Source organism: Lipotes vexillifer, unplaced genomic scaffold (assembly GCF_000442215.2).
Source record: "Lipotes vexillifer unplaced genomic scaffold, Lipotes_vexillifer_v1.1 scaffold451, whole genome shotgun sequence".
NCBI lineage: Eukaryota > Metazoa > Chordata > Mammalia > Artiodactyla > Lipotidae > Lipotes > Lipotes vexillifer.
The window spans coordinates 1,227,978-1,241,083 of NW_006795989.1; the positions used below are offsets into that span (position 1 = coordinate 1,227,978).

At 46.5% G+C, this 13,106-nt stretch overlaps 1 protein-coding gene across 1 annotated transcript in view; it reads right to left on the reverse strand.

Moving 5' to 3' along the window:
* Positions 1-9,412, reverse strand: part of KIAA1549L (KIAA1549 like) — a 136,719-nt gene extending 127,307 nt beyond the window's left edge. Inside the window, exons 1-5 of the mRNA XM_007468083.1 lie at positions 7,549-9,412; positions 6,513-7,121; positions 4,211-4,326; positions 1,328-1,547; positions 365-498 (exon numbers count right to left, since the gene is read on the reverse strand). Of these exons, the coding sequence (XP_007468145.1) occupies positions 365-498; positions 1,328-1,547; positions 4,211-4,326; positions 6,513-7,121; positions 7,549-9,412 (2,943 nt within the window). The remainder of the gene's footprint in view (positions 1-364; positions 499-1,327; positions 1,548-4,210; positions 4,327-6,512; positions 7,122-7,548) is intronic.
* Positions 9,413-13,106: the final 3,694 nt, after the last annotated feature.

Genomic DNA, 13,106 nt, shown 5'->3' on the forward strand with positions numbered 1-13,106 from the left:
AAAAAAAAAAAAAAAAAAAAAACAATAATAATGATAAATGTATTAGAAAGGTTAAGGAAGCTTCAAGCCTTCCCAAGAAAGGCTTAGGAAAATAAATATAAAATCCCAAATCACAGCAGGTACACAGTGTCACAGCATCTTCCTTGTCATGACCACCACACCCCAGACATCCTCATCATTGCCAGGCCTGACTCAACTGGGTGGCCCCAAAGTGGCACCTTCTCCTGTTGACATCACATGCCCGAAGTACAAAGTTACATTTACACCAGGCAGCTTTGAAACGTGGGACCAGATCACTTCTTGCCAACATTTGTGTTCCGGTTGGCCTCTGTCAACTACACGGCTGAAGCACCCTCCTCCTTACCTGAATCGTCAGGTTGCTTTTAGTATTCAGAACTTTCCTCTGGGCATCCTGGAAGGCCCTCTGTAGCCTCTGTTCCATCGTCTGAGCAAACTTGCAGGACCGTATGTTGTCCGACTGGCTCACAAACTGTAGCACTAGAATGAGAGTAATAAATCAGTGCTCACCAAAGCTCTGTGTCTTAGTTCCTTGAACTCAGTAGCAGTCATGATATAAAACGGCATGATTTTACATCAGAGAAATCAAGCAAATAAGGACAGCTGCAGTTTTGGAAGTGGCTCTTAAAATGATTTATAACATAGAAGAATTAAAAGCAGGATCGAACCTGAGATTCCCTCCAATGCAAAGGATTTTGTGATTTCATTTGATTGGCATATGGAGACATCTGCTCCAAGACAACAAAATGGCTTAAGAGTGATCATGTCTTCTATTTCTTTGGAGGGGAAAAAAACAATCAGTTGGCCTGCGTGACTAAGTTGTTTTGAGTCTTTCCATTTCAATGGTTCCTCTACTCTTGTGGTTTACAAACCACAGGAGCAGAGTCACCAGGGAGTTTGAAAGAAAGATTCCAAGGCCTAAGCTCAGAGATTCTGATTCAGGGGCATCTGGAACGTGTTGCTGCAAAGCACAAATTTTATGGACGCTCAACTCTCCTCAGTATCCGCTGGTAATACAGAAAAAAAAAATACAGTATTTGATGCTCACAAGTACGATATACTCATAATTATATAAATTGGGAAGAAAGACTCCTGTGAAAGAATATTTCTAATGAATCCAGGTTGGAAAAGTTTAGGCTGCTGTGCAAGGAACTTGGACATTTGATTATAGCAAGGCCCTTGGAGGAAGGTACACAATGACTCTAAGAAATAACAGAGCAGCCAGTGATGGAGTTTTCAAACAGGTGTCCTCTTGGTACCACCGCTGATCCCAGAGCAGATAGGAATCCTTTCCTTCTGAGTTACTTGCCTGTTTTCAGCTGCAAGTAGCCTGCAGGCTGGGGAGTCCACGGGGAGGCAAGTACTGCCACAGACTGCAAGGCTGGGATGTGTTGCTTCAGATCTGCAGTGACATTGCTGATCCCATAAACGCCCAGCGTTTCAATCACTGCAGCAGGCAAGTAGACCAGCCTCCCTTTGGTAGCATAATAACCAACAGTGACATTGTGAGAATGTTCCAGAATGTCCACCTACAAAACAAATGGACCCACAGAACTCAGTGTTCATTTCCATGGTACTTTAAGTTCTTCTTGGTGTTTCTTAGAACCACAACTGTTACTCAGCATGGCTGAGGAATAGGACACTCCCATTCGACAAATATTCTAAGAATCCCATAAGCCTATGGGGATTGTCAAGTCTCAAAATACAAGAATACAACAAAATATAGTTTATATTGAACCTACGGATATGGGATTCAATCTATATTTAATTTAATTCTGGAATAGAATTAAATGTGCGGGTTTTTAAAATTATTATTCTTTAAGTGCCTCAGTAAAATCCGTGGGCATCAATTAGCACCCAAAAAGGCATGCAGGAGACGGCAGCCAAAAGAGATTCCCAGGGAATGGAATGCTGGGAAAAACAGCTGTATCATATTTCTCATCATTTATAAACATTAAGAGGCAGAAGTGACAGACTAAGTGGAGGCCCTTCAGGACAGGGGTCAGGTAGTAAAGGAGGTGAATTCCTTTCTTTAGAAGCTGAGAGAAGACCTGTTCAGACTTCATTCCATTCTTAGCTTGTGACTGGTTCAAGACCAAGGCAGGGATGGGCCATGGAGAGTTTCTCTTACAGCTGAGTCCTAAGGGATGTTGATGATCTGAGCTCATTCTGACCCAACTGGAAGATTCTGAGACTTTCGATTTTATTCTTACTTTGTTTTGTTTTCTTAGAGTTTTATATCAGCAGTTTAGGGTGTTTTTAACACCCGCTTTCCTCCCTCTTATTCTTGCATCTCTATTAGGAGTGTCATGTGTATTTGCCAAAGAAACCAAGACAACTGATTTTGCAGCAGGCTGGGTATGCCTTTGCTTCCTCCACACTGTGTGCTCCCCAGCACGTTGTTACCTAAAGGCAGTGTTCAAGGTGACTTTAGGTGGGACTTTAGGTGACTTTCTGGATGGAACATGGACTCAGCACCAAATGCCACCAAATCACCCAGCAAGAAAGTTACTCCCATTCCAATCCTTCCAATTACCTCAAGGAGCAGGTCTCAGTTTGAGGATAATTGACTTTTAACACCTCTCTAATCCTTGCTAACCATATTTTTAAACAAACAAAGGAACACCAGGCCCAGCCTTAATGCCTTCTGTAAGCAACAATGTCTAGCTAGAATTTAACAGACTGTCTCCATTATTTTCATTTTTATTTTTATCTTTTAAAAGTTTTGGCTACACCACTCGGCTTGCAATATCTCAGTTCCCTGACCAGGGATTGAACCTGGGCCATGGAAGTGAAGGTGCAAATCCTAACCACTAGACCACCAGGGAACTCCCTATTCTCCTTTTTATGATTACCTTTTATTTGTGGCAAATGATCCTGATTGCCATTTATGGTGGTAATATCAAACATCCTTTCAGAAGAAACGTGTTTAAGTGGGTTTTTTTTTAATTTTTTGGAGTATAGTCAATTTAAAATGTTGTGTTAGTTTCAGATGTACAGCAAAGTGAATCAATTATACATATACATATATCCACTCTTTTTAAATTCTTTCCCATATAGGTCACTACAGAGTATTGAGAAGAGTTCCCTGTGCTAGACAACAGGTTCTTATTTGTTATCTATTTTATATACAGTAGTGTGTGTGTGTCAATCCCAATCTTAAGTGTTTTTTAAATAAAAGCCGATTTAAAAAAAAACTAACATGTACTAATTGTCACAGCGGTCTGTGATGATATGCAAAAAAGGCAAAAGCTGTGAGGGTAATTTGCAGACGACCAAAGTTTAGTGAAAACTGTCTCAGGTAACTACCTGGAAGCATTCACATTTTCAACTTTCAAATAAAGTTTCTGGCGCAGAAACCACAGATGCCTCTCGTGGAGAGCATTTCTTCTTCTTCTTTTTTTTTTTTTTTTTCAGAATTACATAAAAGAGATTAACAATGACCAATAAACTGTGTACCCAGTCTCCTTCCTAGTCCTTCATGTGGTGGTGGGGAAGGACCCCTAATCTGAATGCAGCTGGGGCACAAAGCATCAAAGGAGGAAGTGAGAGCACTATTTTTTAGTGATGTAAAGGGTTGTCCTCTGACTGCCAATCACATTTACTGCTTGAAAACTTGGAATCAAACCAAAAGGGTGTAAAGCAAGGCTTCCATCACTTAGCTATGCCATCAAAATCAGCTAGTGGTTGTTAAATAGTTCTTGGCATTAAAGTGTTTAGAGAAAAAAATGTTTACTTCCCTATCTGCTGCTGGCAATTTAAGCAAAGGTGGACTCAGTTTACAAGTCAGAGTGATTTTTAAATGTCCAGAAATAAATCACTAATTGTTCACAATGGTGAGGAAGATAAAGGAAAAACACAATGGATGATTTCTGCAAAATTACACTGACACAATTAAATACTTTCCCCAAACAACAGGATAATGGGACAATTTGAAACAGAACCTCCAGGCTTAAAAAAAAAACAAAAACAGAACAAAAGAAAAAAAACTAGACATAAGGCAATTATCCTCAATTTTCCATCTCAGAATTTGACCCTCTCCAGCTACCATGCATTAGCTATTTGCCCAAATGACGAAAGATCCTACTTCTGCTGTGGCTATGGTACCCAGGTAGGAAGAAAACAACCTAAACAGACTCTGGACCCAAAAGGAAGAGATAGATGAGCCTGGTTACAAAAGCAGGGGGCTTACATGAGCCAAGACGTCATTCTGGCGAAATGCCTTCCGCAACGCCTGTGTGAGCCCTCTGGCTACATTAAGCTTCAAGGTTTCACTGATCTGCACCCTCCTTTGGGTCAGAAAGAGAACTGTGGGGCGAAACAGAAGCATGCAATCAGCGTAAGGCAGAGGCCTCCCAATGAATGAGCCCTCCCCTCCTCCCCAGCTACCCACCGCCTCCTACAGGTTCTGAGCAAAGCTAGTGGGCCCAGGTCCAACCAATGGGGCAGCAGCTCCGTTGGTCCCGCTCAAGTCCTAAGGAGAGAAGGCCCCAGCCATTCGTGTGGCCCTAGTGGAGAGAGAGCTAGCATGCTGGTGGCACTTCACTTCTGACCAACGCTGCCTCTGACTCTGAAAGCCAGGCTAAGCCTTGCCTGCCCCTGACCGGTCTGCATGCAAGGAAATTCCTGGAACAGCATCCCTGAGAACCTCCTTAACTGCAGGCCCTGCATCCTAAAACAGCCTAAATCAACCCTGCATCAGGAGGTGCAGTCCTCTCCCCACAAGCGGGACAGAGACAGGAATGGAGACCTGGCATGCAGAAGAGGCATCTGTGATTGAACATGACGGGTGCTATGTGAACGGAAGCCTAGGATGTGGTTGGAGGCCCTTGGAGGAGCATCCAGCTCTGACTTGCGCAAGGGGGTGGGGATCAGGGAAGGTTTCCCGGAGGAACTGTCGCTTCCACTGAGTCTTGGAGAATGATGGGCGTGAGCCAGGCCTAGGCTGGAGGGACTGCCCCCTGCCACTCTCAGCAGAGGGAAGACCAAGTGCAAAGGCACAGGGGAGAGAAGTGAATATTTCAGCCTACAGTATCAGGCTCGGTCCTGGGGCAGTGGGCAATGAAGGGTTTAAAGCAAAGGCATGTATTTTAGGAGGCTCCCTGGACTCCAGACTGGAGAACAGATTGGAGGGTGGGGGAAGTCTGAAGGCAGACAGAGAAATCTGGCTGTGGTTTCAGAAATTTAGGTGAGTGATGGTAACGGTGTGAACCAGGGAAGCGGCAGTGAGGGTGGAGGGAAGAGGTATTTAGGAGGTAGAACTGGAAGGAACCGGTCATTGACTGGGGGTGGCTGGGGTGAAGGGAGGTTGTGAAGAGGAAGGGGAGAATGTTCCAGATTTCCGCACCTAGGTGGCTGGGATGTGGAAAACCAGATGGTACAACTGCTTGAGAAACTGAAAAAGATACTGTGCTTTCTGCTCTGCCTAGTTTCACAATTTCCCATTTTAGAATAAGACACGTCTCAAGAGATAATTTCATTTAATTCTTTGCGGGGTGAAGACGAAGGCGGGACATGAGCATTCAACACTGGCATGTTCTTTCAAATAATGTGTCTAATGCTTTTTATAGCAGACATTACCGCACTATTAAAAGCATCCTGTGCCTTTTTGGCCCGTCTGCTGCAACTCAGAGGCGGGGCCTAAAAAAGATAGCATCTACGCGACTTTTTCAAGAAGGTCTCCTTTTTAACATCGGAGGAAATCTTGGGCGCCAACCTAGTGTACGGTAGCTGTACTGTTAGTATCTGCTGGTTGAGAAAATACATGACAGAAAGCCTTTCTGAGTTCTGTAGCCCTTCCCAAGATTCTGTATTTTACCGATCACATCATTCACGCATGTGAGACATCACCGAGGTCTCTACACGCAAACTTTGGTGTACATTTGTTTTCTTAGACTCACTGGCAGAACTGGTTTCCCAGGGGCCTCTGATATCAGGATGGATCCCAGGACTAGAATCCATGTCACATGCTGCTCCTCTCCTCTGTCACTTGATAAAGATCAGGGCTTCTCAACCTCGGCATTACTGATGTTTTGGGTTGGATCGTTCTTTGTTGCCTGACTGTCCTATGCACTGTAGGATGTTTAGCAGCATCCCCGGGCTCTAACGCACTAGATGCCCGTAACACTGTCCCTACCCTCCAAGTTGTAGACACCCAAAAACATCTCCAGACATGGCCAAATGTCCCCTGGTGGCTGGGCAGGGGGGCAAGATCCCCCCCTGGTTGAGAACCACTGATCTCAAAGAAATCTAATAATTCTGCTATACCTCTGAGGCCAGGATGCACTTGCTGCTTTCAAGTCAAATCAGGAGAGTGGACTCTTACCTGTCTTCACCAGGAGCTTACTGGACATCTGACACTCCAGGTTGGATGCCATTTTGCCAGTTGTGACCATGGCCATGGACACAGAGGGAAGAGCGGCGTCTGTGTCTATACCTCTGAGGCCAGGATGCACTTGCTGCTTTCAAGTCAAATCAGGAGAGTGGACTCTTACCTGTCTTCACCAGGAGCTTACTGGACATCTGACACTCCAGGTTGGATGCCATTTTGCCAGTTGTGACCATGGCCATGGACACAGAGGGAAGACCGGCGTCTGTGTTTTCTGCTGACAAAGGCGGCACCCGGGTGGCCCTTACTGGTGCAGTGATGGACGTCAAGGCTGACGTGATTGCCAGCGGGCGTGCGGTGGACACCTTGGGCATCTCTGGGCTGGTGGGGTTCAGGAAGCCCGTGTGCATGGCTTGTGGTTTCCTGGGGAGGTGTGTTGTGGACAACAGGCCAGAGGCAGTGCCTGTGTTCCCTTGCATGGCCATGGGAGTGCTCATGGTGTGTGCTGTTCTTGCAAACATGTAGGTCGGCGTGAACGAGAAGGCTGGATGGGCTACCCCTGGTGTCACCTTTGGGCCAGATGCTGCGTTGCTTGTGACGTTTTTAGCTACAGCAGTGGTCCAGCTGCTCTTGACTAATCCCGAGGCCACAGCCGAAGGGCTGCTGCCGGCGCCCTTAGCAACCAGGGCTGCAGACAGCACCAGTGGACTTGGTTTCCGAAGAAACAACATGGTTGCTGCTGTTGGTTCTGCCTTGGGCGACACCGAGGAGTCCACTGCAAAGAGAGAAAAGCGAAGTTTGTCATTGGTCCGGAATGCACACACCACTGTGGGAATGGATGGATGTAACTTATGGATTTGCTGGGGTGAAAAGTCTCTGAGCACTGGAATTTAGGCAAAACAGCTTTAGGCTCATTAAGTCGATTAACCATAATGAGAATGCCACTTAGAGCAAAGCTATGGTTCGAAATAAGGACACTTAAATTCTGAATACTTTCCAAAAAATCAAGTCGGCAGAAGATCAGGGGCCTGACTATCTGGACTGCTAACTCATTCACCATCCTGGAATCAGGTATATCTGCTCCTTCTGAGCAAAGCTGGGTATCTGTGTTGAGCTTGAAGATGCTTTGGCCCCAGAAGCAGTCACACCTATTTTGAGGGAGGGGGTACCAGGAAACAAACTACCTGCATTAGTGGCTGCACCTGTCCACTTCTCGGGGCGCTGAGAAGCCGGCAGTGCTTTGGATGGGGTCCTGAATAAGGCACTGGTTGATAGAGGAGGGGATTCAGCAGTAGAGTGATATCTCGGGATACCCTGGAACGGTGGGGAAGCATTTATCACCGGAGGTGGATAAATGTTGCCGGAAATTTGGAAACTTGTATCCATTCCATCTGAAAGCATTTCCCATAAGCTAGCTGTGGAAGTTAGACTTGGAGAGGTCAGCACAGGAGAGTGTGTTGGATGGGCGGGCAGCCGTAGATGGGGATGAGACACAGAATGTTGACTTATGGATGGGTCATCTTCAACCTCAGCTGTCTGAAAGTCTCTGGAATAGTTGTTAGTGTTTATAGGCAAGAAGCCCGTATGGTTTCCAACCATGGTAACGTCTGACTGTTGGACGAGCTGGTTAGTGCTTGTACCAGAGACTGGATCCTGAATGCTAAAGCCTTCTGCAGTCGCTAAATGGCCAACATTATCTTTGAAATCCCGAGATTTTATTGTACTGGCAGCAGAATTTAAACCACCGGGAGGAGCAGTTGAAGCTGAGTGAGTTTCCCAACTTGTGGAGTTAATTGTGTGCCCGTTCACATCATAATTTGTTTGCTGCAGCAAGCCAGATATCATTGGTTCTGTTGAAAGGGATCCAGTTTCTGCTGCAAGAGAATGCCAGAAAACATCTGTGATTGCTGGCTTCTTCTTGTCTCCCATTGTTGAGAAATCATAGACCTCACTGGAGGAGGGAAATGCTGTCACCTGTTTGGAAGCTGAAACTGGCAACTCAAAATGGTCCGTCACAACTGTGTAAGTATCTGGCTTGGCGATGGAAGAGCTATGAGATGGGGAAACAGTCTGGGTGGCTCGTGCGAAGGGGATGGAAGATGGAGATAATTCTGAAGGAAGGAGGTTTGTTCTTGGTGGTGTAATGTCTGAAGAAACCCGATCAGTGCTAAAATCAGAGGTGACTCCACTTACAGTGTGAAGACTTGGCCTCTCTTTACTTGAAACGGTCTGGAGAGCAACTGTCAAATTTGCCTTTTTGTTTTTCTTTAAAACAGCTGTTCCGTTACCTTCTTTCTGCAGGGGAAATGTCCAAGTCGTGGAAGGAAGATTAGGAAATGTGCCTGAGAGGAGCAGGTCTGCAGCTGCAGTAGGCGAGGATCCATAATTGCCTGCTTCTTGAGGAGTTGGCATTGGGGGCATGGCGGATGGAGAGGCATGATTCCCTGCCAGCTGGAGGAAAGAAGGCACGGAGGGGAAGTCCGCCACTGCGCCATTTGATGGGGATGTGAGAACCTCCCCAGAAAGGATTTCTTGCCCTCGGCTGGCTGGGGTGAGAGGCAGAGAAGGCACCAAAGGGGAGGATGTGTGTTCTGCCGAAAGGGTGGGCCCTCTGGAATTCTCTGGAGCTGCTGACAAATGCAGGGGGTGAGCAGAGTCCTTGGCAGCAGCAGGGGCTGCCTTTCGGCTGATCATTCCCACAGCCACCGATTCTGCAGCCTGGACAGGTGAAGACACAGCCTCATGGGTTGTGGTGCTCTTAAAGGCTGGCAGAGACACCCCATTACGTGCTCTTCCAGCCACCTCAGCTTCAGTTGGCTGGGTGGATGCAGGACTTGGAGCCCCTTCCAACACCGATGATGAGGGTGTTCCACCGGGAAGCTGAAGAAGACTTCCGGGAGCTAGGGGAGGGACAGACAGACGGGCCAGGCCGGCCACGGAGCTCAGAAACTCAGGTGTGTGAGAGACTGCTGAGCGAGGACCCTCTGCTGGGCTTGAGGATCCAGGAAAACCTAGATGAGGGATGCCTATTAAATCCTGGGCATTTTTGGATGGAGTCTGGTTCATTTCCTCAGCAAATGGGTTTAGGGGATTAGCTATGCTCTGACTTGAGGATGAGTCAGTTGGAGCTGTTTGGGGGAATAAAAGCACTTTGGTGGGTTGCTCTGCTGGCTTAGAAAAGATGATGGAATGAGGTGAGGCAGGAGCCAATGAAGGAGGTGAAGATGAGGGGAGAGCGTCTGCCCTCGGGGAATGTAGTTCTGCCGTGGAAGGAGTCCCTACCCACGGTGGCCAGGATGGGAGGTCAGCATGGAAGGACGCCACTGGTGGGAGAGGGGACAGTGTGGGAGGCATGCTGGTGTGAGGCAAACCTGACACGGCGGCTGCTTCTTTTCCCCCTGGAGGTCTTGGTTGGACCAGGGCCTCAGTAGAATCCTTGGAAGGCTCAAGGGAGGCGCTATGTCCACTGCCTTGGTAAGGGGAAGGAGAGAAGTCCCCGTGGGCCCGAGCTTGGCGCTGTGTCTTGGGCGGAGGCGTCTGGGCAGACTGCGGCCAGCTCGTGTTGTCAGGGGACCATCCCGGCACAGGCTTCATTCTGTCCACCGCTGAGGAAGACTGGACTTCGGACAAAGGCCATGTTGGTGAAATCGGTAACAATTTCCCATGAGGAAATGACACCGGGGTTGGGGTGACAGTGATCTGTAGATTGTCCCTTCCTGTGAAACAAAGGATCAAGCAGTCAGGCATCGGCTCATCATAGGTCCTGGAGAGAAGGGTAGGCCAGACAGGCACGGCTCGGACCTCACAGAGCTTCCACCACATCACAGAAGACTCATTAAACACATTCGAATGATAACTTAGGTAATTACAAATACATAGATGCTGCAGCTAACCTACAGGGCAGGGTTGGTGAGAAGTGGTCTCTGATGAAGTGACGCTTAAGCAAAGATGTGGAAGATACTTGTGTATTTTAAATCTCTTTTCTGTTCCACCTACAAGGGCTGGACTGTGAAACTCACAACCTGGAAAATCAAAGATGAACATGGCTCCCTGCCATGGCCAAGGACACCAAAATAAATCCCATCCAATAATCCAAAATGCAAAAGGAAAGGACTGTGTATCTGAATGCAAATCCTTTTTTTCAGACCCTAGGGCATCTCAAGCACAAAAACTGAGGTTGCCTGTGTTTGGAAACATGGCACCAAGGAGACATATTTATTTTGTTGGATGTAAAAGGATTCCTGATGCTATCGTTCACCCCATGTCAAATAGCAAAGGGGATTTCTTTCAAATTAGGCTATTTCTGAGAGAAAAACTATTCACATCCCATCTAGGACCAGAGACACCTCTCATGAGGCCTGGTGTCACTCCCAGTACCTGCAGAGAAACCAGAACTGTCAGCACTAATGAGCAAAACTGCAGGCAGAAAGGCGAGGAGATGGGGCAAAAAGGTGACTCCGCAGGAAAGGAGGCAAGGAAATAACTGATCAGAAAGCTGGGAATTCCATGCTTGGGAAGAGAAATGACATCCTGCTTGAGGATTCTCTGATCCCCCTTTCCACAGTGGTGCCGATGGTGTTGATGACCCCCCAGAGGTGGCTAAGTGCCCTTAAATAGTATTTTAAATTAAAAATAACAAAGAAAAGGTATTCCTAGAGTTTTCTATGTTATTGGCCAAAAAAAAGTTAGAACCGGGGCTTCCCTGGTGGCGCAGTGGTTGGGAGTCCGCCTGCCGATGCGGGGGACACGGGTTCGTGCCCCGGTCCGGGAAGATCCCACGTGCCGCGGAGCGGCTGGGTCCGTGAGCCATGGCCCCTGAGCCTGCGCGTCCGGAGGCTGTGTTCCGCAACGGGAGAGGCCACAACAGTGAGAGGCCCGTGTACTGCAAAAAAAAAAAAAAAAAAGTTAGAACCATCTGATAGAAGCAGACATACCAAGAGCTGAAGTCAGAAGACCTGCGTTCGCACGCACCCTCTAGCCACCCGCGGCTGTGTGTGCATCTGTGGATTGCTGTGGCGGGAGTGAGGGCAACAAGCACACTCTAACTACCCCACTGGCTGGCTGGGAGGAACAGAGGAAATCAAGGAGTGGAAGGAAGGGGTCCCCAAGCAGAAAAGCACCAAACAAATGCTTAAAAAAAAAAATCACTAAACAAGTGAGCGGTCAGTACAGGCTCTAAGTCCCTGTGTTTTCTGTTTATTTGTTTAACAAAAGAGGACGCTATGGTCCAGAGTGGAGACATCATTGCCAGAAGCCACATAACCCATCAGGGACAGAAGCAGGTCCAGATGCGAGGTTTCCTCACACCCATTGCACTGTCTCCTTCCCAACTGCTTCTCCCAAACCAGTTCTAGCCTTCACTCCACCCCCGTTGCATCCTCTGCCACCAGAAAACCAAACAACTAAAGCTGAAGCGTTCAAATATTTGAGCCTTTAGAATATGAACTATACTCTCAGTCACAAAAGCCTAAACAGTGATGATTTTCTGAAATATTGTTTTCGGTTTCATTTTTTAAGATGGAAAAAGCAAGGACAGACGATGTCTTTTACTCTGAATTAACACACAAAAAATAATGTTCCTTTCTTATTCTTTGTTTTCTTGTTTTAAAAATCCCCCATTCTTGGGATTTACAGATACCCAAGGAGTTAACCGTAAGTCATTTTTAGAACACATCAGGATATAAGCCAATACTACAGCAGTTGACGGCCTTGTTCATTTAATTTTGCAAGTGAGAACCAACCCCTTCTCCTGGGCAAGCCATCTTCATAAGCCAGGCTCAGCCTCTTTGTCTCTTTATCGCCAGATCAGAATCACTACAGCCCTTACCTGCAGGACCCAAAGCTTCCTCCTGCCTCTGTTAGCAAAAATGCACCTCTTACAGGAAAAGTGCCAAACGTATATACAGCTATAGGACAAAAAAGTCTACACAGCCTTTCATTAAAATATCTGCACTCCCTGGGAACTGCCTCATGGTTTGCAATGAAAATTGTGTTTCTGTTACCAAACTCAGCCTAAGGAAGTATCCATGCTCCCTTGATCGCAATTTTACATGGAAGGCTGATACTACTGTCATGCCTCAGTCCTTCTTGTTCACGATGCTTATCTCCTAGATAGACTCAGCTTCACACTTGTCATGCAGTCTTGTCTGGTTATGTATATAGGCGGTACTTACATGAGTGAATATAACATCCATCTAATGTAGTTTTTGCATTTTGGCATTTTCCATTAACACTTTAGAATCCATTTTTATTACTGGCATGTCAGATGAAATCTATGTAGAATTTCTTCTTTTGTACTCGCATTGAAATAGAGTCAACCATGGGTTCAACTCATGGATTCAAGAGTCATACCAAATTAAACTGTTTTCAAGTTAAGTACCCTTCTAAGTCAAAAAGGATGTGACAGGCAAAGCAGTTTTTGCTTTCAGAAATATTTTTTACAAACTCTTTCATAAAAATCTTACAAACAGGAAGGGAAAGTGGGTGTTGGATGATTAATACAAGGGGGATTGTAACTGACTGAATGGGCACAGCCAAAGGAGGCTGAAGTAAAAAATAGTCTCTAGTGGACTTGCCTCTGCTAAACCTTGTTGTTTCTAGACTAGAATCCAGTGTTTCCCAAGCTATCCCTTACAAAACACAGTGTCCCAAGATGCCTCATGAGGAAAAGTTTCAACAAGCTAACAATTTTGAGAAGTGCTGTATACTACACTCACACCTAACAGTCACTAATGTTATTCACCATATATTTCTGGCTCTC